Here is a 26,967-nt window from a genome sequence, read left to right as displayed (position 1 = left end):
AACCTGGGGACCTGGGATGGAGTCCCACATCAGGCTCTCCACGGGGAGCCTGATTCTCCCTCTGCCTATGTTTCTGCTTCTCTGTCTCTCATGAATAAATAAATAAAATCATTTTAAAAAGAAGAAACTGAAGAAAATAGTACAGAGTCAGAGAGGAATAAGCAGGATAGACAGGGGCCTGAGAAACAACACAAGGCAGAAGGAACAAAAGGGGGTCTGTGGTTGTTACTGTCAGTCATGCTTCTAATGCTATCAGATGCTACCCCATTGAATGGTAGGAAAGAATAGGGTGATACGGCAGTAGTGTGAACTGACTGAACAGAGGCAATATCTGGGAGCTTCACTTCTGCTTCTAAGAGTAAAGTAGGCATGGGTGAGAAGGCAGACCACATATTAATTAAAAAGGACTATGGGAGTTTATCAAATTAGTAACAATTTGTATAAATTAGCCCTGGAATTGCTATAGTAACAGTCAAGAAAGGTTGCCTGCCTATTTCACTCTGTTCTTAAATCCACAAGAGTTCATCTAAAAGGCTAGATCTAGTGCATTGAGCTAAAATTAGTGCCTTGATATGGGATACAAACCACAGCCATTACCTCTAGGGAAGATCCCAAAGACTACAGGGAAGTAAAACGGACCAAAGAACCTCTGGGTTACCTAGGGTTTGGGAAGTCCTTTAGAGGAAGGCCTGCACAAATCTGGACCTCATTGTCTCCATTTCTAAAATGTATTTAACAGAAAAGATTTCCGGGGCCCCTTTCAAATCCAGAGATTTCATACATTGTTTTGTGTGGAAGCCAGAGGCCTGACGGTGGACTTGATAAACATCTTGAAAATAATTTTAAGAAAATTAGGGGATTATGATCATGGTTATTCTGTTTATGGCTGTATCCCAGAGTTTAACAGTACCTGGAATATAGCTGATGTCCAATAAATATATGTTGAATAACTGCAAAATGACTAGCTCTTTTCATCTAATGATGAAAAAAGCTAAATTAGAAGCAGAATGTTTATACTGGTAGGTTTTCTTTTCTTTTCTTTTTTTCATTTTTTTGGGCCAGGGAATCCTTTCTTCAAATGAAATAAGACAATTAAAAAACAAGAGAGTAGCAGGAAGAAGATATTGCAACATGGAAAACTGACAAGGGATTAATAACTGGAATATATGAGGAAATACTGTAAGTCAGCAACAAATATATATATATATATATATATATATATACAATATTTTACAATATATATAATATATATAAATACAGCAAGGTTAAGGACTAAACAGGACTATATATATATGAAACTATAGGAGAATGGGCAAAGGATAGGAACAGGGCCTGGGGTGTCCAGGTGATATCAGATGAATAGGGAGGGCATAGGGTATCCAGAAAACCCTGGGATGATCACTTCAAGTTGCTAAGCTGCCATATCCCTATATCTTACTATGCTATACAAACATTACCATTTTACAATGTGTTATTTCCTATATGTACACAGATGAAGAGACAATTGAGAAGCATCAGGATAGGTAATTCACAGAAAGGAAAACCCAAATGAATAACCCCAGACTTAAGCATATCAAATGGAAATAACTTGAAGCTGTAGCATGTTAAACTCAATTAGACCTAAGGAAGAATTTTTTAAGGGTGTAGGATATGAGACACTAATACAAATGACTGAGGAAAACTAGTCCAGCTTCTCTGGAGGCATTTGAGAACATTTTATTTCACAGCTACGGGATGACTGAGATTATCTTCCTTAATAGAGACATTACTAGGCAACTTTACAAAGAATCTTAATATTTCCTTACTTTGCTGTCTCAGTTTCCCTGATTATACTATGAGTTCTAGGGACGCCTGGGTGGTTCAGTGGCTGAGCATCTGCCTTCAGCTCAGAGCATGATCCCGGAGTCCCAGAGTCAAGTACCTCATAGGGCCCCCTGCAGGGAGCCTGCTTATCCCTCTGCCTATGTCTCTGCCTCTCTCTTTGTCTCTCGTGAATAAATAAATAAATAATTTTTTAAAATACTATGAGTTGTAAGGTTACCAGAGGCAATACCACCAATCACTGTTCAAGGTGACCTGGAACTGAATCAAGGCTATTTTAGCCCACTGTCTAGATTTAGAAAGAAAAATATCATTTTTGCAAATAACTCATTCAAAAGATCTTTTACCTTACAGGCCTCACTGAATGACTGTGATAAATAATACTTTATTTCCTATTTTCTCATTTGTCAAATGAAGGTCTCGTAACTTAAATGTTTGTAAAGTATTTTCTGTTCCCAGGAGAAAATATATATGTAATATATATGGTATTTATAATCTATAATATTATAATTACATTATAAATTATATTATATATATCCTATTTAATCATATATGCCACAAATATTACTATAGATTAGTGGATATATAAAAATAAATATATATGTATGTATAGTTTTTAATACATGTGACCTTTTTTATACTGAATGCAGTGTCTCCCATTTCCTTCTGAAAAGCACAAGAGTGGAAAGTATTGGGAGGTCTCTCTTAATTTACAAAATGAGTAGATTACACCATGTGAACATATTCATGCCTGATGTTAACACACTCATGCCTGAGTAAGCAGAAAATGCAAAAGCACTTAGAGAGGGAGGCAAGATGGCAGAAGAGTAGGGGACCTCGTTTCATCTAGTCCCTTGAATTTAGCTAGATAACTATCAAATCATCCTGAATACCTATGAATTCAACCTGGGATGTAAGAAAAGAATGAATGGAATTAAACAAATAGAAAAGTGACCACTTTTTGCAAGGCAGGAAGAAGTGAAACTGGGGCTATATCAGAAGACATATGACAGAGGAGAGAGCCTGCATAGCCAGCTACTGTAAAGTGATAAGGTTTGGAATTCAAAATTGGAATCTTTAGAAATCTGCTCCAGTGAGAGACTACCTTGCCTGAAAGATGATCAGTGGTGAAGCAGGGCAGAATCCCAGTAGGGACAGTGGGGTCTCAAGATCCCCAGAGGCACAAAATCAACAGAGGTGCATGAGCCAACAGAGTTCCCCAGCACTAGATCAGGAAAACAGGTTTCTGACAGCTTGCCTGGGAGGGGCCTCTCAGGTCTGTTTGCCATAAACTGCAAACCATGGCCCCATCGGGTAACTGCTCTCCATGTTGGGGCCCTGAAAAGGACTGGAACAAAGCAACCCTCTGCCTTTCCCCTGGAAGAGCAAAGTGGGTGCATGTTTGATGCATGTTTGCATGGGCAAACACTTTCTGTGTCAGGGTTCAATAAAGGACAGAAACAGGGCTACACTTAGCCTTCCCTCAGGGAGGATTTGTGTGGGCACACACCACAGGAGTCTGCAGAATTTAGCACACACCTGACTTTTAACTCGAGGCCTGGAGATCTGGGTGTGGCCATTTGTATTTTCACCCTCTAAAGAGGCATTGAAAGCCTTCAGGGAACAAAAGTCACACAGAGCAACCAGTTTACATTGAGCATGGCTCTCTGGCAAGGGGCAGTGCAATTAAACCCAGGCAAGGACACCTGTGAATCAGCATAGCAGGCCCCTCCCCTAAAGGCAGCTGGAAAACAGGTGAACAGCAAGGTTAAGGACTAAACAGGACTGTAAAACTCCAGCACTAGGGGAAAATAGTATATAGAATTTGAGTTTTTTTCTTATGATTTGTTTATCTTTCAGTATAAATTTTCCATTTCTTTTTCTTTATTCCACTTTTAACTAGTTTATCAACTTTTGTTTTTAAGCCTTTTTTTAAATTTTTTTTTAAATTTTATTTATTTATGATAGTCACAGAGAGAGAGAGAGAGAGAGAGAGGCAGAGACACAGGCAGAGGGAGAAGCAGGCTCCATGCACCGGGAGCCTGACGTGGGATTCGATCCCGGGTCTCCAGGATCGCGCCCTGGGCCAAAGGCAGGCGCCAAACCGCTGCGCCACCCAGGGATCCCTAAGCCTTTTTTTAAAAAAACTTTCATTGTTTCCATTTACATTTTATAGATATATGCTTCATTTTGGCTTCCTTTTGCTGTATTAAATTATATATATATATCTTTTGCCTTCTTTACAATTTTGGGATTTAGTATCCTCTAAGACACAGACCAAAAGACATTCAGGAGCAAATGGATCACACTATTTTGTCCACCTGGGAGATTATGTTATCTCCTCTTTCCATTCTTCTCTAGGAAAAATGACTAAAAGGAGGAATTCACAACAAAAGGAAGAACCAGAGGTAATACTCTCTGCCACAGATCTGAATGATATGGATAGAAACAAGATGTCACAGCTGGAGTTCCAGATAACAATAATAAAGTTACTACCTAGGCTTGAAAAAAGCATAAAAGACACTAGAGAATCTCTTAGTGCAGAAATGAAATATAATCAGGCCAATATTAAACACACTCTGAGATGCAGTCTAAATTGGATGTTCTAAAAGCTAGGATAAATAAGGCAGAAGAGACAGTGAAATAGAAGACAAGCTGATGGGAAGGAAGGAAGCTAAGCAAAAGAGAGAAAAACAAGTAATGGATAATGAGAGGAGGCTTTGAGAAATCAATGACGCCATAAAACAAAACAATATTAAGAATTATCAGGGTCCTCGAGGGGGAAGAAAGAGAGAGAAAGGGACAAAGGTATATTTGAGCAAATCATAGCTAAAAACTTCCCTAATCCAGAGAAGGAAAGAAGCATTCGAGTATAAGAGGTAGAGAGGATCCCTCCCCAAATCAATAAAAATATATCAATACCACAACATATAATAGTGAAGATTGCAAATTTCAGAGATAAACAAAATCCTGAAAGCAGGTCAAGAAAGGAGGTGCTTAATCGACAGAAGTAAGAACATTAGACTGGCAACAAACCCATCCAGAGAGACCTGGCAGGCCAGAAAGGGCTGGCATGATTTGCAGCCAAGAATACTTTATCCAGCAAGGCTGTCATTCAGAATGGAAGGAGAGATAAAGAGGTTCCAGGAAAGACAGAAACTGAAAGAATATGTGACCACCAAGCCAGACCTGTAAGAAAGATTAAGAGGGATCCTGTAAGTAAAGAGATGCCCAAAGGTAACATAAACCAGAAAGAAACACTGTAGCATTCCAGGTGTTCTCTCTTTAATTCTCAGGCCGAATTCATAGATTTTCAGGATAATTTGAAGGTTTTCTAGGTAATTTGGTGGAGACAGGTGATTTGGAGACCCTACTCTTCTGCCATCTTGCCCCTCCATCAACCAGAAAGAAACAGAGACAATCTGTAGGAAGAGGGACTTTACAGGTGTTACAATGGAACTAAACTCATATCTTTCAAGAGTTACCTTGAATGAAAATGGGCTAAATGCTCCAATATAAAGATATAGGGTATCATTGTATAAAAATGAAAGACCCATCCAAATGCTGTCTACAAGAGACTCATTTTAGACCTAAAGACACCTCCAGATTGAAAGTGAGAGGGTGGAGAACAATTTATCATGCTAATGGACCTCAAAAGAAAGCAGTGGTAGAAATCCTCATATCAGGCAAATTATATTTTGAACTGAAGACTGTAGTAAGGGATGAAGAGGGAAACTGAATCATACTTAAAGGGTCTCTCCAACAAGAATATCTGATAACTCTAAGTATTTATGCTTCTAACTTGGGAGCAGCCAATTATAAAAACCAATTAATAACCAAATTAAAGAAACACAGATAATAATATAATAGTAGGGGAATTTAACACCCCACTCATAGCAATGGACAGATCATCTAAGCAGAATATCAATAAACAAACAGAGATTTAAGTGACATACTGGACCAGAAGGACTTCAAAGATATATACAGAACATTCCATCCTAAAGCAATAGAATACATTCTTCACAACTGCACAAGGAACATTCTCCAGAATAGATGACATACAGGGTCACAAATCAAGTCTCAACTGGTACCAAATGATTGGTATTATTCTCTGCATATTTTCGGACCACAATCCTTTGAAACTTGAACTCAATCACCAGAGGAAAGTTGAAAAGAAAGCTAACACGTGGAGGTTAAATAGAATGAATGGGTCAACCAGGAAATTAAAGAAGAATTTTAAATATTTCATGGAAACAAATGAAAATAAAACAAAACTTTTCAAGACCTTTGGGATATAGCAAAGGTGATACTAAGAGAGAAGTACATTGCAATACAAGACATTCTAAAAAATTAGAAAAATCTCAATTACACTAGCTAACTTTTTTAGATTTTTTATTAGAGTTCAATTTGTCAACATATAGCATAACACCCAGTGCTCATCCCGTCAAGTGCCCCCCTCAATGCCCCTCACCCAGTCACCCCAACCCCCTGCCCACCTCCCATTCCACTATCCCTTGTTTGTTTCCCAGAGTTAGGTGTCTCTCATGGTCTGTCACCTTCACTGATATTTTCACTCATTTTCTCTCCTTTCCCCTATAATCCCTTTTACTATTTTTTATATTCCCCAAATGAGTGAGACCATATAATGTTTGTCCTTCTCCAATTGACTTATTTCACTCAGCATAATACCCTCCAGTTCCATCCTTATACCTAAAGGAACTGGAGAAAGAAAAGCAAATAAAGCCTAACACAAGGAGGAGAAGAGAAATAATAAAGGTTATTTATTATTAGGTTAGAGCAGAAAGGAATGTAATAGAAACCACAGTAAAACAAATCAAGGAAACTAGGACCTGGTTCTTTGAAAGAATTAAAAAGATTGAAAAATCCCTAGCCAGATTCATAATAAAGAAAAGAAAAAGGACCCAAATAAATAAAATCATGAATAAAAGAGGAGAGATCACAACCAACCCCAAGGAAATACAAACAATTTTAAGAACATATTATGAGCAACTATATGCCAACAAATTAAGCAACCTGGAAGAAATCTATGCATTCCTAGAAACTTAAAAACCACCAAATCTGAAACCAAAAAAAAAAAAAAACAGAAAATTTTATCAGACTCATAAGAATCAAGGAAACTGAAGCAGTAACCAAAATCCTCCCTCCCTCCCCCCAAAAAACAAGAGTCCAGGCTCAGATGGCTTCCCAGGGGAATTCTACCAACTATTTAAAAACAAATAAAACCTATTCTGAAGCTGCTTCAAAAAATAGAAAAGGGAGGAAAATTTCCAAAATAATTCTATGAGGCCAACATTACGTTGATCCCAAAACCAGACAAAGATTCCATCAAAAAGGAGAATTACAGACCAATAATATTCCTGATGAACATGAATGCAAAAATTCTCACCAAGATACTAGCAAATAGGCTCCAACAGTATCTTAAAGGATTATTCACCGCAACCAAGTGGGACTTATTCCTGGGCTGCAAGGGTGGTTCAACACTCACAAATCATCCAAGATGATACAGCACACTAATAAACGAAAGGACAAGAACCATAAGATCCTCTCAATTGATGCAGAGAAAACATTTGACAAATGACTGCATCCTTTCTTGATTAAACCTCTCCACAGTATAGGAATAGAGGGAACATATCTCAACATCATAAAAGCCATATAAGAAAGACCCACAATGAATATCATCATCAATGGGGAAAAATTGAGAGCCTTGCTCCTAAAGTCAGGAACATGAGAGGGATATCCACTCTCACCACTGTTGTTCATCATGGTACTGGAAGTCCTAGCCTCAGCAATCAGACAACAAAAAGAAATAAAAGGCATTCAATAGGCAAAGAAGTCAAACTCTTACTGTTGGCAGATGACATGATACTTTATGGGGAAAATCCAAAATACTCTACCGCTAAATTGTGAGAACTCATACAGGAATTCAACAAACTGGCAGGATATAAAATCAATGCACAGATTGATTCATTGCATTTCTATACACTAACAAGGAAATAGAAGAAAGAGAATTTAAGGAATCTATCACATTTGTAATTGCACCAAAACCCACACGATACCTGGGAATAAATCTAACCAAAGAGGCAAAGGATCCATACTCTAAAAACTACAGAACACTTATGAAAGAAATTGAGGAAGGCGCAGTGAAATGGAAAAATAATCCATCTTCATGGATTGGAAGAATAAATATTGTTGAAATGTCTATGCTACCCAAAGCAATCTATACATTCAATGCAATCTTTATCAAAATACTATCAACATTTTCACAGAGCTGGAACAAATAATCCAAAATTTGTATGGAACCAGAGAAGACCCTGAATAACCAAAGTAATGTTGAAAAAGAAAACCAACGCTGGTGGGATCACGATGCCAGACTTCAAACTATATTAAAAGCTATAATCATAAAAACAGTATGGTACTGACAAAAAAACAGACACTCAGATAAATGGAACAGAATAGAGAACCCAGAAATGGGCCCTTAACTCTATTGGTCAACAAATATTGAAAAATCAGGAAACAATAACCAATGATAAAAAGACAGTCTTCTCAACAAATGGTGTTGGGAAGATGAACAGCCACATGCAGAAGAATGAAACCGGACCATTCTCATACACCATATAGAAAGATAAACTCAAAATGGATGAAAGACATAAATGTGAGACAGGACTTCACGAAACTCCTAGAGGAGAACACAGGCAACAACCTCTTCAACCTTAGCCACAGCAACCTCTTACTAGACACACCTAAAAATACAAGGCAAACAAAAGCAAAAATTAACTATTGGGATTTCATCAAGATAAAAAGCTTCTGCACAGCAAAAGAATCAGTCAACAAAAGTAAAAGGCACCCTACAGAATGGGAGAAGATATTTGCAAATGACATATCAGATAAAGGGCTAATATCCAAGATCTATAAAGGGCTTATTAAACTCAACACCAATAAACCAAATAATCCAGTCACAAAATGGGTAGAAAACATGGACAAAACTTTCTCCATAGAAGACATACAAATGGCCAACAGACACATGAAAAAATGATCCACATCACTTGGCATCAGGGAAATGCAAATCAAAACAACAATGAGATACCATCTATAACAGAATGGCTAAAATTAACAACGAAGGAAACAACAAATGCTGGCAAGGAGGCAGAGGAAGGAGAACAGTCTTACACTACTGGTAGGAATGCAATCTTGTACAGCTACTTTAGAAAATGGTATGTAGGTTTCTCAAGAAGTTAAAAATAGAGCTACCCTATGACCAACCAATTATACACTACAGGGAATTTACCCCAAAGATACAAATATAATGATCCAAAGGGGCACCTGCACCCCAATGTTCATAGCAGCAATATATATGCATATATATATATATATATATATATATATATATATACACACACACAAACATGTATATATAAAATGAAACATTACTCAGTTATCAGAATGTCATTTATATTGATGTGGGTGGAACTGGGGGATATTATGCTAAGTGAAATAAATCAGTCAGAGGAAAACAATTATCATATGGATTTACTCATATGTGAATATAAGAAAGAGAGTAGAGGACCATAGAGTTAACTTTGGGAGAACTGAATGGGAAATCCATCAGAGAGGGAGAAAAGCCATTAGAAACTTTTATTTATTTATTTATTTATTTATTTATTTATTTATTTATTTATTTATTTTTTTATAAACTTTTAATTATAGGAAACAAACTGAGGGTTGCTGGAAGGGAGGTGTGGGGGGGTGATGAGGTAATTGAGTGATGGGCACTAAGGAGGTCATCTGATGGAAAGGGAGACAGAACATGAGAGACTCCTAACTCTGGGAAACAAACTAGGGGTGGTGGAAGGGGAGGTGGGTGGGGGGTGGGGGTGACTGGGTGACGGGCACTGAGGGGGGCACTTGATGGGATGAGCACTGGGTATTATTCTATATGTTGGCAAATTGAAAACCAATAAAAATAAATTTATAAAAAAATGGAGGGCACCTGATGTGATGATCACTGGGTGTTATAAGCAATTGATAAATTATTGAACATGAGATCTGAAACTAAGTATGTACTATATGTTGGTTAATTAAATTTAAATTAAAAGAGAATATGCAAAAGTAACCTGGATCACTACCACGGCTTTCTTTAGTAAGAGATATTGAGATTGTACAGAATCATAGAAAATAAGATCCACAGAGCACTTAAAGAGTAAATCTTCCAATCCAATCATTTAAAGTTCAGAAACTTCCCTGCATATTTTCAGACCATAATGCTTTGAAATTAGAATTAAATCACAAGAAGAAGTTTGGAAGGATTTCAAGCACGTGGAGGTTAAGGACCATCCTGCTAAACGATGAAAGGGTCAACCAGGAAATTAGAAAAGAATTTAAAAAATTCATGGAAACTAATGAGAATGAAGATACAACCATTCAAAATCTTTGGGATACAGCAAAAGCAGTCCTGAGGGGAAAATACATCGCAAAACAAGCATCCATCCAAAAACTGGAAAGAACACAAATACAAAACTAACCTTGAACCTAAAATAACTGGAGAAAAAACAGCAAATAGATCCTACACTCAGCAGAAGAAGAGAGTTAATAAAGATTTGAGCAGAACTCAATGAAAGAGAGACCAGAAAAACTCTGGAACAGATCAACAAGACCAGGAGTTGGTTCTTTGAAAGAATTAATAAGATAGATAAACCATTAGCCAGAATTAGAAAAAGAAGAGAGAAAAGACTCAAATTAATAAAATCATGAATGAGAAAGGAAAGATCACCACCAACACCAAGGAAATACAAACAATTTTAAAAACATATTAGGAGCAGCTATATGCCAATAATTTAGGCAACCTAGAAGAAATGGACGCATTTCTGGAAAATTGCAAACTACCAAAACTGGAACAGGAAGAAATAGAAAACCTGAACAGGCCAATAACCAGGGAGGAAATTGAAGCAATCATCAAAAACCTCGAGAGACACAAAAGGCCAGGGCCAGATGGCTTCCCGGGGGAATTCTATCAAACGTTTAAAGAAGAAACCATACCTATTCTACCATAGCTGTTCGGAAAGATGGAAAGAGATGGAATACCTCCAAATTCGTTCTATGAGGCCAGCATCACCTTAATTCTAAAACCAGACAAAGACCCCACCAAAAAGGAGAATTATAGACCAATATCCCTGATGAACATGGATGCAAAAATTCTCAACAAGATACTACCCAATAGGATCCAACAGTACATTAAGAAGATTATTCACCATGACCAAGTGGGATTTATCCCCAGGATGCAAGGCTGGTTCAACACTCGTAAAGCAATCAATGTGATTGATCATATCAGCAAGAAAAAAACAAGAACCATATGATCCTATCATTAGATGCAGGGAAAGCATTTGACAAAATACAGCATCCATTCCTGATCAAAACTCTTCAGAGTGTAGGGATAGAGGGAACATTTCCTCAGCATCTTAAAAGCCATCCATGAAAAGCCCACAGCAAATATCATTCTCAATGGGGAAACACTGGGAGCCTTTCCCCTAGATCAGGAACAAGACAGGGATGTCTACTCTCACCACTGCTATTCAACATAGTACTAGAAGTCCTAGCCTCAGCAATCAGGCAACAAAAAGAAATAAAAGGCATTCAAATTGGCAAAGAAGAAGTCAAACTCTCCCTCTTCGCCGATGACATGATACTCTACATAGAAAACCCAAAAGCCTCCACCCCAAGATTGCTAGAACTCATACAGCAATTTGGCAGTGTGGCAAGATACAAAATCAATGCCCAGAAGACAGTGGCATTTCTATAGACTAACAATGAAACTGAAGAAAGAGAAATGAAGGAGTCAATCCCATTTACAATTGCACCCAAAAGCATAAGATACCTAGGAGTAAACTTAACCAAAGAGGTAAAGGATCTATACCCTAAAAACTACAAAACACTTCTGAAAGAAATTGAGGAAGACACAAAGAGATGGAAAAATATTCCATGATCATGGATTGGAGGAATTAATATTGTGAAAATGTCAATGCTACTGAGGGCAATTTACACATTTAATGCATCCCTATCAAATACCATGGACTTTCTTCAGAGAGTTGGAACAAATTATCTTAAGTTTTGTGTGGAATCAGAAAAGACCACGAATAGCCAGGGGAATATTAAAAAAGAAAACCATATCTGGGGGCATCACAATGCCAGATTTCAGGTTGTACTACAAAGCTGTGGTCATCAAGACAGTGTGTGACTGGCACAAAAACAGACACATTGATCAATGGAACAGAATAGAGAATCCAGAAGTGGACCCTCAACTTTATGGTCAACTAATATTCGACAAAGGAGGAAAGACTATCCACTAGAAAAAAGACAGTCACTTCAATAAATGGTGCTAGGAAAATTGGACATCCACATGCAGAAGAATGAAACTGGACCATTCTCTTACACCATACACAAAGATAAACTCAAAATGGGTGAAAGATCTAAATGTGAGACAAGATTCCATCAAAATCCTAGAGAAGAACACAGGCAACACCCTTTTTGAACTTGGCCACAGCAACTTCTTGCAAGATACATCCATGAAGGCAAGAGAAACAAAAGCAAAAATGAACTATTGGGACTTCATCAAGATAAGAAGCTTTTGCACAGCAAAAGAAACAGTCAATAAGACTCAAAGACAACCTACAGAATGGGAGAAGATATTTGCAAATGACGTATCAGAAAAAGAACTAGTATCCAAGATCTCTAAAGAACTTATTAAACTCCACAGCAAAGAAACAATTCAATCATGAAATGGGCAAAAGATATGAACAGAAATCTCACAGAGGGAGACATAGACATGGCCAACAAGCACATGAGAAAATGCTCTGCATCACTGGCCATCAGGGAAATACAAATCAAAACCACAATGAGATACCACCTCATACCAGTGACAATGGCGAAAATTAACAAGACAGTAAACAACAAATGTTGGAGAGGATGTGGAGAAAAGGGAACCCTCTTGCACTGTTGGTGGGAATGTGAACTGGTGCAGCTACTCTTGAAAACTGTGTGGAGGTTCCTCAAAGAGTTAAAAATAGATCTGCCCGACGACCCAACAATTGCACTGCTGGGGATTTACCCCAAAGATGCAGATGCAGTGAAACGCCGGGTCACCTGCAGCCCGATGTTTATAGCAGCCATGTCCACAATAGCCAAACTGTCTAAGGAGCCTCGGTGTCCATCGAAAGATGAATGGGTAAAGAAGATGTGGTCTATGTATACAATGGAATACTCAGCCATTAGAAACAAGAAATATCCACCTTTTGCTTTGATGTGGATGGAACTGGAGGGTATTATGCTGAGTGAAATAAGTCAATTGGAGAAGGACAAACATTATATGGTCTCATTCATTTGGGGAATATAAAAAATAGTGAAAGGGAATAAAGGGGAAATGAGAAGAAATGAGTGGGAAATATCAGAAAGGGAGACAGAACATGAGAGACTCCTAACTCTGGGAAATGAACAAGGGGTGGTGGAAAGGGAGGTGGGTGGGGGGTGGGGGTGACTAGGTGATGGGCACTGACGGGGGCACTTGACGGGACGAGCACTGGGTGTTATCCTGTATGTTAGTAATTTGAACACCAATAAAAAATAAATTTATTTTAAAAAAGTAAATCGCCACAACTGCCAAAAAAATAAAAAAATAAAAAATATGTAAAAAAAATTAAATAACAACAACAAAAAATAACCATTGGGAAACAAGGCCCATGATCGAAATCATTCACCTTTCATCAGTCACCAAGATGGTTCCTAAACCTGGGACTCAATTCTGAGTCTGGTATTCTCTATGTTAAAACATATTTTGATTTAGAGGTGCCATAATCCTGGGCTAAAATACTGTCTTCTGGTCCAGCTAAACACAGATTTCTCCATCCTTTTTTTCCTAGCTACACCTTCTGACACGGTGGTTGCAGGATAGGACAAAGAGATTCTTCCCATTTAAACCCCTAACTTCAGTACCAAGAATAATTGAGAAATATGGAACCAGAAGATCACTAACAAAGCTTTACTTGGTTTGGCTGGATTGGGCAAGTTCTTAAAGCAGGGACATAACACTCCCTCTTCTAGATTGATGAATTCTTCTATTGGTGTCCTGAGCTTGTGCCCTGTAAGAAGAGGCCAAGATGTTTGGGAGTTGAGACCAGAGATCCTTCTAAGACTAAAGGACTCTCACTTGGCCAGTGTCTGAAAGAATACTGAGAAGGTAATTTTGTTTCTTAGAGACTCAAGTCTATTAATCTAGAAAATGGGAATAATACTAATAACCTCTACCCCATCTGAAAATCAAATCACATGTGAATGTACTTTGCTAAAGTTAATATGTGCACGTTAGCATTTGAATTTAATTCTGACTTTCAATGATATTTATTGAGCATGTATCATTGTGCTAGGTATTAGAGATATATCAGTAAATTAACAAGTAAAATCCCCTACCTTTCATGGAATTTACATTCTAGTGGGGAGAAGAACAATAAAGAAAACATATAAGCAAAACATGTAATATGTCAGATAGCAAAAAATAAAATAGAGGAAAATAAAGCAGGAAAGAGGGGGAGACAGTCAATTTTAAGTAGAAAAGTCAGGGAAGATATCAAGGAGAAGGTGATATATGAGTAAAGACATGAAAGAGGTGAAGATTGGAGCCATGAAGTATATGGGGCAGGAGTGTTCTAGACAGAGAGAAAAACAAATGCAAAATCTGTGGCGAGGGGGATGCCAGACATTTTTTAGGAACAGTAAGAGGCCACGACTATCTGGAGTGGGGAAAGAATGTGGGAAAGGTGAAGGAAATGAAGTCATAGAGGTAAGAATAGGTTGATTACACAGAACTTTGTAGATAATAGTAAGTATTTGGCTCTTTTTTTTAAGAATTTGGCTCTTATTCAAGGAGAGATTGTTAGCCATCAGATGGTTTTGAGCAGAGGAGTGATATGACCCAACTTAGATCTTTTTTTGTTTTCCAACTTAGATCTTGATAGTAACCCTCAGCTGCAAGGTAAAGAACAGACTATACTTATATTATAGACCTTATGACATTATAAGACAGCTACCATTTTACAGCAGTGCTACTCAAACTTTAATATATAATATAAGTCAAATAGGAACCGTGTTAAAATGCAGAATTGTACTTGTTAAATCTGGAGTGGAGCTAAAGATCCTGAATTTCTAACAAACTCTCAGGTGATTCAGATGCTAGGCCAGAGCAGAACACTTTGAGGGTAGGAGCTATGTCCAATGCTGGCATGGAGCTTGACAACTCTATTATATGTTTGCTGCATGAATGACATTAGTGGTTTGATATCCAATGCCACATAGCACATTTCAGAGGGTAATATTTAGCTATTTGTATGGAGGTAAGGAAGAGGAAAAGATAAAGAGAGACATGGATGGATGGGTGAATAGATGAAAAAGGAAAAAAAGGAAAACTAACTTTTTACAAATATATTTACTTAATTTCATCAACAAACTTAAGAGTTTGGTATACTGAAGCCCACTGGACAAAATAGAAAAAATCAAAATTTAGAGGAGTTAAGGGGCAAGTTCAAGGCCACAGTGTGCCTACGTGACTAAGTCAGGGTGTGACAGCCAGCATTCCACATACCTACAGCCCTTGTTCTTTCCACTCTACTTTATTGCCTCGTGGATGGGGTAGTGGGGATAATGTTTAACCTTCCTGGAAGGGATGAAAAAATGAGTTGAGGTAAAGAAAGTTAAGGCCCATAATCCTTGGCCTTGGTCTTTCTAGATCTGCACTGTCCAACATGGGTGCCATTTAGTCACATGTGTATTTAATTTAAAATTAAATTTAAAATTCCATTTCTCTTATATTCCACATATGAGTGAAACCATATTATAATTGTCTTTCTCTGACTGATTTATTTCACTTAGCATAATATCCTCCAGTTTCATCCACATTGATGTAAATGGTAAGTATTCACCCTTTCTGATGGCTGAGTACTATTCCATTGTGTGTGTGTGTGTATGTATATATATCTCCATCATCTGTCGATGGACATCTCAACTTCTTCCTTTTTTTATTATTTTTTTTCTTGGCTCTTTCCATAGTTTGGCTTTTGTGGACATTGTTGCTATGAACATTGGGGTGCAGGTGCCCCTTTGGATCACATTTGTATCTTTCGGGTAAATATCTAGTAGTGCAATTGCTGGGTCATAGAGTAGCTCTATTTTTAACTTCTTGAGGAATTTCCATACTGTTTTCCAGAGTAGCTGTACCAGGTTGCATTCTCATAGAGGAAGGGAGGGAAAACTGAATGGGAAGTCATCAGAGAGAAAGACAAACCATGAGAGACTTTTAACTATAGGAAACAAATTGAAGGTTGCTGGAAGGAAGGTGGGTGGGGGAATGTGGTAATTGGATGAGGGACATTAAGGAAGGCATGTGATGTGCACTGTTATATCCAGCTGATAAATTATTGGACACTACATCTGAAAATACTGATGTAGTATATGTTGGCTAATTGAACTCAAATTAAAAAAATAAAAACAAAAAAAACTCCATCCCATTTTTCAATCATACTAGCCACTTCTCAACCACTCAGTAACCACAGATGGCTGGCTAGTGGCTACTCTGTTGGAGAATGCAGATGTACTTTATCACTATAGGAAGTTCTATTGGGTAACAATATTCTAAAGAAACAAGAACAAGTTTTAAAGCTATACTATTGATTCCAGAGTGGGCCCTGGCTTCAATAGCACTTAAAGAACAGAAAGTTCTGACCTGACCCCTCATCTGGAAAAAAGAGGATAAACATATTCAAAGTAGAGTTTTCTCTGAGTCAAGTAGAATGCTAGTGTGTGTGTGTGTGTGTGTGTGTGTGCGTGAAAGAGGGAGAGAGAGAGAGAGAGAGAGAGAGAGAGAGAATCTTTTAGAAACATTCTTTCTGCTATTTCCCATTGGTATTCCCATGTTATTGTTTAGTAAAATGCCTTTTGAAAATGTCAACTAGTCCCATGAGCTCAAGAGAGAATGAGAAAAAGGGCTGTCTCCTTACTCAGGTTAGAGACATGGAAGAGATGGAGTTAGGGAATGTGGAGCCACAGCTCCTGGGGAGCTAAGTGGCATATACTGAAGGAGCTTAGAATTGTCTACTCAGTCTTTATCTCCTATAGATTCCTCCTCTAAGCTCTTTTCTGCTCAAACCTAAAACCAGTGTTCTTCAAGTGAAAGAAGGTGACCAATAACATCAGTTTCACCAGGAATGCCTGTTAAATATAGAGATGCCTGTGGTTTACCCAGACTGAGATTTCACAACTTTGGGAGGCAGAAGGGGCTGGAATTTGTATGTTTAACAAGCCACTCCAGAAACTTTAGTGCACATTCAAGTTTGTGAACCACAAGCTGTAGGAAGAAGTGATTTGCTTTAATGAATGAGGTCAGGCCTTTACATGGTGTGGTAACAACCAAATCAGAAGCCAATAGGATAAGGGTAGAGATTCAAGGAAGAAAAGATGGGGGATGGAATCAGGGAAAGATAGAGAGAGAAGGAATATAAAAATGAAAGAGAAAAGTTAAAGAAAGAGAGAAACTGATATAAGGACTGAGAAGCTCCAAGGGAGCTGTTTCACCCACTTAGCAGAATGTAGGAGGCCAGTCCAGCTGCTCTTTCCAATATCTTGGGATTGTCACAGGTACAGCTCAGGAGAGTTGTTGGTTCTTCATGAAAATGCCCTCTACCCCACCCTGGATACCCCCACATACACTATCACAGCTGGGCCTACCTCACAAATGTCCTTGAGGTGCTTGATGTAATGACGTTCAGTGCTCATGATCTCATTGATGACATTGGCTCGCATCTGGTCCCGGTTCTGTAGTGGCCGGCCCAGACAGAGGCAGTCTGAGTTGGGGTCCAGGTGCCCATTCTGCACATCACTGGGCCCTTCCTCCACCCCATCCTCCTGGTTCACCCAGAGCTGTGGAAGCAGGCAAAAGAATAATAATAGAGTAGTTTTCTTCTTTGAAAATTTTCTAGTCAAGTAGAAAAATGATAAACTAAATTCTTCAAGTATTCAGAGAACATTCAACCAGAGGCCCCTGTAAATTGAATGCCAGGCTTGGCTTTAGGGTAACTTGCTGGCTTTATGCAGGAATTTAATCCTCTCTAGGCCTCTCATGACATATCTGTAAAATGGAGGATGGAGAAGGATACAATTAAATCATATCTGAGAGGATAAGATGTCTAAGATTTCAGAGAAGAGTTATGGCAAACAGAACTCATTCATGCTTGAACATATCTAGGTAGCCCAGCTGACATCAAAAAGAAAAAAAGACTAAGCTATATATCTTGGGTATATGTCACAGCTGGATCAAACACAACACCTATGAGCATGGAGACCAAAGTTGAATACTGGTGTGAGTATCCTGAAAACAGGATCTTCAGTGTTTATTTACATCAAAATATGTACATAATTATTAAAATTTTACTATAAAATGCCTCGGGTATGTAATGATCTCTACATCTACAAAGTTGGAGTAAAGATGACATAATATTTCCATACCACATAACAGCAACAGCTGATTGAACACTTACTATATAGCAACCACTATGCCAAGAGCTTTCAATGAACTGTGTTACTCAGTCCTGCTAGGCATGTACCATTATTACCTCTATTTGATGTAAGAGAATAATGAGGCTCAGAAAAATTAAGGAATTTGTCCCAAGTCACTCAGTTAGGAAAGCAGAAGAACCAGGATAGGAACCAGGTGGTCTGACTTCAAAGCCTACGTCTTAACCACTATACTAGCATCTTTATACCTCTGGTTCTAAGGAAAACAGGAAAAGAGTAAAGAAGGGCTTGGGCTTAGGTGAGCTGAGAATTATCAAAATCATTAGAAATGGGTGCAATTGGTAAGTGTTGAAACTATACATTCTAACACATAAAGGCAAAGGGATGCAGGAAAACGTCCTTTGGGGAGGCTGAGTGAAATGTTTCTGTATCTATGATGATGGCTTACATCAGGGAGATGGCTCATTTCACCCTGGTCCTAGGAAGGAGGAAGGAGAGAGGGTCAGGAAAAAAGGAAGGGTGGAACCTTAGGAAGAGTGGTAAAATCTGCCAGGGGAATTAGCCAAAGAGCTAAAGAGTTGTCTCAACAGTTTTAATCAACAATCCATCTTTCCCTTCCATAACCACCCCCAGCTTTTTCCACTTTCCTGCCTCAAGAAGCTGAGATCGGGGATCCCTGGGTGGCGCAGTGGTTTGGCGCCTGCCTTTGGCCCAGGGCGTGATCCTGGAGACCCGGGATCGAATCCCACGTCGGGCTCCCGGTGCATGGAGCCTGCTTCTCTCTCTGCTTCTCTCTCTGCCTCTCTCTCTCTCTCTCTCTCTCTCTCTGACTATCATAAATAAAAAAAAAAAAAGCTGAGATCAATCAATTTAGATGCAACACTATCTCTGCCATCAGAAAGGCCTGTTGGTGAGTGGCCTTAGGAGGTCAGAGGCTTTGGGATGGAGCTAAAGGAACAGTAGTTATTTCTCAACTCTGTGTATTCTCCCCTCTTTTTGCCTCACAGAGGATGAGGGGTATGGTTATCACCCAACAAACCTAGAAATGTCACCAGCAATATAGTCTACTTATTTGCCACAGGCCAAAGCAATTAGGTCTCATCTCTTTTTAATAAATTTTCATACACAGCCAAATGTGCAAAAATCCATCTCCATTCAGAACCTATCATCCTCCAAATGTTCTATTGGAAATCTCTTTACATCTTTCAAAGGTCAACTTTGTGTCTTCAATATGCTAACAGTTGCTCTTTAATACCAGCAATAGACAATGATAAGGGATGATTAATCAAGGAACAGATCTGTTCAAAAAGGTGATTCTAAGGCATTGAAGGAAGCATAACATATACATGATGTCATCTATGTGAAACAATGAAGGACTCATCCTATAATAATTCATTAGCTTTTCCCAGATTTTCATATAGCAAGCTAAACTTTGCTATAAAAAGGGTTCCATAGGCAGGTCTTTAAGAGATTTAAAATGAAACAAAACATTTATTTTTTTTCTCAGGAGTTTAAGACGAGTCAATTCAAAATACTGGCTTTTGGATGGCTGGAATGAGATGACTCTCTGGAACAGTTCCAGTAGGAAGGAGCACAAGATATCTGTGGGGGTAGGGTCCAGACAGGCAATGTCTAGAGCCTGGCAAGTTGGAAGACATTCCAGGAAATCCTCTCAGAGTACTTGAAGACTATTTTCTTCAACCTTTATTGAACTCAAAGCAAAGCTGGGTTAATGCAACTCAATTGAACAAAAACCTATTTTGTATCTATTCTTTACTTCACCTCTAACTATTAGAGACACAAGGATGAGCTATTAACACCTCCCTCCTCTCTCCTGCCTCATTGGTTCCAGGGAATGCTTTCCAAATCAGAGAATATCTCTGGTTCTTATCTCTTCCTATTCCATTCTCATTGTCATGGCCCCCACTCCCTAGATGATTCCCATAGGTTATCTACCAGCTCTAATTACCCCCCATATACCACTATCAGGCCAATTTCCTTGACTATAACTTTTTTTTTAAAGATTTATTTATTTATTTATTTATTTATTTATGATAGACATAGAGAGAGAGAGAGAGGGGCAGAGACACAGGAGGAGGGAGAACAGGCTCCATGCCAGGAGCCCAACATGGGACTCGATCCCGGGACTCCAGGATCGCGCCCTGGGCCAAAGGCAGGCGTTAAACCACTGAGCCACCCAGGGATCCCCTTGGCTATAACTTTGATGGCTACTCTCACACTCCAAAACCCATTACCAAGTCCAAATCTTTTACCCTGAAATTCAAACATTACCATAATCTGGCTTCAATTTGCATTTCCATCCTTAGTTTCTACTCTGTCCTTCAGGAATACTTGGCTTCTCCCAAACTGGTCTATTTTCTGTCGACAAATATTCCCAACTATGGTCTTTAATCCCACACTTGATCATGTAAAAAATAGAGTACAGAGACTTTCAACCACTTCAGCAAAAATGAACCAACATTTCAACTTCCTGATGAAGAAACCTGGGCACATACAGGAAAAATAATGCCAGGGAATTACCAACCTACCAAGATCCCCATTTTAATATACTTTTCTTTTCTATTTTTTATGTACCTTCCTTTTTTCTCTCTATTTTTTATGTTACATAATAGATACAGGAATACTTTTGCTTTGTAAAAAGTGAAAACAGAGAAAAAGGAGAAGACTCAAATTATTACAATTAGGAATAAAAGAGTAAAAACCACTGCCAGTCTAACAAAATTTTTAAAAAGGATTAAAGAGGGCAGCCTGGGTGGCTCAGCGGTTTAGCGCCACCTTCAGCCCAGGATATGATCCTGGGCACCCGGGGTCGAGTTTGAGTCCCATGTCAGGCTCACTGCATGGAGCCTGATTCTCCCTCTGCCAGTGTCTCTGCCTCTCTCTCTCTCTCTCTCTCATAAATAAATAAATAAATAAATAAATAAATAAATAAATAAATAAATAAAATATTTTTTAAAAAATAAAAAGGATTAAAGAGAATGCTATGCACAATGGTATGCCAAAATTAGATAACCCAATGAAATCGGTAAATTCCTAGAATCATAAAAACTACAGAAAATAATTGAAGAAGAAATAGCCAGCCTGAATAGACCCTATGGCAAGTAAAGACTAATTAAAAACTTCTTCCATGGGAAAAAGAAAATAAAAAGCCAGGATCAGTTGGCATGACTCACGAAGTCCACCAAACATTTAAAGAATCAATCTTTCACAAACTTTCAAAAAATAGAAATGCAGAAATTCTCAATAAAATATCTGCAAACCAAATCCAGTAAGATATATATATTTTTAAAAATCCAGATGGAATTCATGCCAAGAATGCAAGATTGGTTCAACATATGAGAATCAGTCAATGTAATATATAATTATTAATGCAAAAAAGGTTTGAAAAACCATAATCATTTCAATAGACAAAAAAAAAAGCATTTGGCAAAATCCAATACCTTCTCATGATAAAAAAAATAGAAAACACTCAATAAATTAGGAATAGGAAGAAAGTTTCTCAAATAGCTGATAGAAATTTATGGAACATCCTTAATTAATGTATAATTAATGGTAAAAGACTCAATGCTTTCATCCTACAATCAAGAACAAAGATCACTTCCATGCAACATCTATACTGAGGGCTAGCACAATTGGAGAAAAAAACATTCAGAAAAGAAAAATTAACACTATTCACATATGACATGATTTTATATATATATATATATTCCTAAGAAACACACACACAGAAATATACACACAAATCCTATTATAATTAATAAATGAATTCAGCAATGTTACAGGATACAAAATCAATATACAAAAGTCAATTGTTTTTCTGAAAATAAAATTAAGAAAACAATCCCAATTAAGTAGCATCACAAAGAAAAAATTCCTCAAGATTACATTTTACAAAAGAAGTGTAAGACTTGTACACTGAACATTGCAAAACAGTGTTGAAAGAAAGTAAATAAGACCTAACTAAATAAAAAGATGTCTCATGTTCATGGATTAAAAAATTTAATATAGGTAAAATGGTATTATTATGCAAATTGATTCAGATTAAACATAATCCCTATCAAAACTCTCAGCTTGCAGAAATTAACATGATGATTCTAAATGTCATACTGAAATTCAAAAGACCCCAAATAACCAAAACAATTTTGAAAAAGAACAAAGTTGGAGGACTCACACTTCTTGATTCCAAAACTTACTACTAGCCTTTAGTAACCAAGGGAATGTAGTACTGGCATAAGAACAGATATAAAGATCAACAAAATAAATGAGAGTACAGAAATACTCAATATTTACACTAAATTGATATTTTTCAAAGGTGTCAAAACAATTCAAAGGGGAACCTTACAGTCTTTTCAATAAATGGTGTGTGAGAAAAACTGGATATCCACATGCAAAAGAATAAACTTGGACCCATACCTCACACTATATATGAAAATTAACTCAAAATGGATTAAAGACCTAAATGTAAAAGCTAAAATCATAAAATATGTCAGAGTAAACACAGAAGCATATTTCGTGACCTTGGATTAGGCAATAGTTTCTTGCATATGACACCTGAAACACAAGCAACCAAAGGAAAACAATAGACTTTATTAAAATTAAAAATTTTGCTTTACAAATGATAGCATCAAGAAAGTGAAACAATGCCTAGAATGAAAGAAAATATTTGCATATACTATATCTGGTAAGGATCTAGTATCCAGAATATAAAGAACTCAACAATAAAAAGGAAAATAATCCACTTAAAAATGGGCAAAGCATCTGAGCATTTTTCCAAAGATATATAAATGGCCAATAAACACATGTAAAGATGCTCAACACCATTAGCTACCAGTGAAATACAAATCTAAATCACAATGAGATATCACTTCACACTCAATTAGATGGCTATAATAAAAAAAAGACAATATCATGTGTTAATGAGGATATGAAGAAATTGGAACCCTCATACACTACTGGTAAGAGTGTAAATTGGTAAAACTACTGTGGAAAACATTTTAGCAATTTCTCAAAAATTTAAATGTATAGTTACCATATAATGTAACCAGCAGTTCTACTCCTAGGTATATAGTCAAGGGAACTGAAAATACATGTTCACACAAAAACTGGTATACACATGTTCATAGCAGCATTACTCATAATGGCCAAAATGTGAAAGCAATCCAAAACTTCAACTGATAAATTGATAAATCAGAATGTGGTTTGTATGTGAACACACACACACACACACACACACAAACACAAAATAGAATACTATTTAGCAATACAAAGGAATAAGATACAATATGGATAAATCTCAGAAACAGCATGCTAAGTAAATGAAGCCAGACACACAAATAACCTTTTTTTTAAAGATTTTATTTATTTATTCAAACCACATATTATATACACCATTTATATGAAATAACCCAAATAGACAAATCCATAAAGACAGAAAACAGATTAGTGGTTTCCAGGGGCTTGGGAGAGGGGTAAATGGGGAGTTAGTGCTAATGGTTGCAGAGTTATTTTTGGGGAGTGAAGAAAATGTTCTGGAAAAAATAGTGGTGATTGTTGCACAATGAATATACAGTTGACCCTTGAACAACATAGATGTTGGGGTGCCAACTTCCCAAATAGTAAACATATCTGTGTATAATTTTTGACTCTAAAACTTAACTATTGGGATGCCTAGATGGCTCAGCGAGTTGAGTGTCTGCCTTCAGCTCAGGTCCTGATCCCAGGATCCAGGATCGAGGCCACATTGGGCTCCTTGTGGGCGCCTGCTTCTGTCTCTGCCTCTCCCTCTCCTTCTCTCTCTCTCTCAATCTCTCTCTCACGAATAAATACATAAAATCTTTTAAAAAATGAAACAACTATTAATAGCCTACTATTGACCAGAATCCTTACCCATAACATAAACAGTTAATTAACACACATTTTGTATTTTGTATGTATCATCTACTATACTATATCCTTACAATTAAGTAAGCTAGAGAAAAAATAAGAAAAGCATAAAAAGTATATTGACAGAATTGTACTATATTTATCTTAAAAATCCCATGTGTAAGTGGACCTATACTGTTTTAAACCCATGTTGTTCAGGGTCAACTATACTAAAACCCACTAAATTGTACACTTTAAAATGGTAAGTTTTTGGCATATGTGATATATCTCTATAAAAAATAAAAAGGTAGACTAGTCTAGATAAGGTGAAAGTTCTCCTTTGACTACACCTCATCCTAGTTATTTCTACCTTTCCTAAGGAAATTATGGTTATAAATTGATTTGTATAATTTTTGCTAACTTTCCCTCATGTATTTATATACCTATACACATAATACAGAGAAATTCATTGTTCCACTACAATTCATTCATTGTTCCACATGTTAAACTCATGCTAATTCATCCCTTGGTACATACTTCAACATCTTTAGTAGCCTATCCCTGCAAGAGGTTTAGTAGTTCTTAAAGGAGGGGTGCCATAAACATCCAGCTCTCTCAGATCCCAGCGTGATGCCTTAGCACCCATGAAGAATTCAACAGGGGCTTAAGCAGTGTCACAGAAAGTCAGCCTACCCCTGGCTCGAGCAGTATGATTTTTCTGAGAAGGGAAGGAGTAAGCAATATTGTCTAAATGTCACCTCAATATCTTCAAAGGTCAAATTCAGTCAGCCAGAGAGAAAAAAAAAAAGTGAGCTCTCCTCTGAGAAAGTGAACGGTTATTGCCAGTCCCATTAAATAATTTAATCTCAGAGACGTCAAATCAGAGTTATAAAGGAAATAGCAGGTCATCCAGTCCATAATACTCCCTGCCCCCTAATCAGCACAAAAACTTTCTAGACAACATCTGCTGCCAGCAATTGCCCAGCCCTTCTGCTTGAATACAACAAGTGATGAGATTGCTATTTCCCAAGGCAGCCCCTTCCTTTTTCAGATAACTCTAATCATAAGCAGGGCCCTCTAATGTGCCTCTGTTTTATGAAGGCACCAGCCAAAAATCTCAGCAAAAGGGCAAAACACAGACAAGAGAATAGTATGAGCACTAGGTGTCATACTATATACGTTGGCAAATCAAACTTCAATAAAAAAAAATAAAGAAAATGGGATTGGAGGAAATGAACTTTTCCTATGATACAGGTCACTGAAATACCCTTCTCTGCCACAAGAGTTAAGCAATGGCAAAGTGGCTATAAAAGTGGATGTGGGGAACTGAAAGAAACCTGGTATGCTGTAGGCACAGCTCCCACTTCTTGCATACATATACCCTCCTCTGGTTTGGAGCCTCAGTCCCAGCTTCCAGGAGAATCTGGTATGCTTATAGATTTCTGAGCATGCATGCCAGGAAGCATTTTATATTCCTCTCTGGCACAAATCCAAACAACATGGCATGTATAATCAGGCACAGAAACCATTCTTTTCTCCTCAAGAGAGAGATTTAATAACTGTCACTAATTACATGAAAGATTATTATAATAAGGCTGCTGACAAAAAGAAGGAAAGAAAGAAGAAGAAAGAAAGAAAGAAAGAAAGAAAGAAAGAAAGAAAGAAAGAAAGAAGAAAAGAAAGGAAAGAGAAAGAAAGAAAGAAAGAAAGAAAGAAAGAAAGAAAGAAAGAAAGAAAGAAAACAGAAAAGGAAAAGATAAAATAAAATACAAGACAAGACCTGTGTAGAAATCCTGTCTCAGCATTCATGGTTACAAACATGTTAGAATGGGCCTAGCCCATAAATTCTACTCCTCCCTAATAAAGACCAGTAACATCAGTCAGGCCACTTTTGCTGATCATTCCAATACATTCTACTTATTCCTTCTAATGGCTGCCGTCCACCTTCTGTACAAGAGGACCTTCCCTACAGTTTTCTAACATTCTTCCATTGTTTCTGGCTTTTCTGAAAGCCTAGTTCAAGAACAGTGTCTTCCTGTTTCAAAACAACCTTGCAAGGCAGACAAATATATCTTATATCTTTATTAGTCCTACATTCTAGATGAGAAATCCAAGAACAGAGAGGGATGCCTCACAGTGAACAAGAAACAGGATTCAAGCAAAAGTCTTGAGACTCAGGCCAAAATTAAGAGAGACAATCTATGACAGTGTTGAAGAGTATAGACTTCGGAGCCTGGGTTCAAATCCTGACTCTACAGATTGCTTTGCTGAGTGATGTAGAGTAAGTTACTTAATATCTATGATCCTGTTTCCTCAGCTATAAAATATAGAGAATAATATCAATCTACTTCATGAGGGCTGTTATGAAGATTAAACAAGGTAATACATATGAAACCCTTACAACAGCCGTTGGCACAGAGTCCAATATTAGCTGTTATTATTATTATCCTCTAAGTTTACACCATCTGCCTGAGATCCACATGGAAACATGGCATCTGGGAAAAATTGTTCTCTCTAGCCAGGAAAGGTATTTATTTAGGAAGTATTTTTGTAATTGCCTTGTAATTTTCATAAATCTCTCACATTCCAAATGCCATTTCCTTGACAGGCAGAGTCTAAATAGTTCACATTAAGGGAGACTTAGTCTAGGTTAGAGATATTGACATCCTTTGCCTGTGATAAGGCATCCTAAAGTGA

The 26,967-nt window shown here is 37.5% G+C and overlaps 1 protein-coding gene across 10 annotated transcripts in view; it reads right to left on the bottom strand.

Annotated features, from left to right (window-relative positions):
* ARHGEF9 (Cdc42 guanine nucleotide exchange factor 9) overlaps positions 1-26,967 on the bottom strand; it is a 211,944-nt gene that overhangs the window by 92,176 nt on the left and 92,801 nt on the right. For 9 of the 10 annotated variants that reach the window (XM_072817441.1, XM_072817436.1, XM_072817440.1 and 6 more), the window contains one exon: positions 17,602-17,793. The exons of the other annotated variant lie outside the window; for it this stretch is intronic. In XM_072817441.1, the coding sequence (XP_072673542.1) occupies positions 17,602-17,793 (192 nt within the window). The remainder of the gene's footprint in view (positions 1-17,601; positions 17,794-26,967) is intronic. 10 annotated transcript variants of the gene reach the window in all.

This window comes from Canis lupus, chromosome X, assembly GCF_048164855.1.
Source record: "Canis lupus baileyi chromosome X, mCanLup2.hap1, whole genome shotgun sequence".
Taxonomy (NCBI): Eukaryota; Metazoa; Chordata; class Mammalia; order Carnivora; family Canidae; genus Canis; species Canis lupus.
This window is presented reverse-complemented; position numbering and strand designations above follow the sequence as displayed.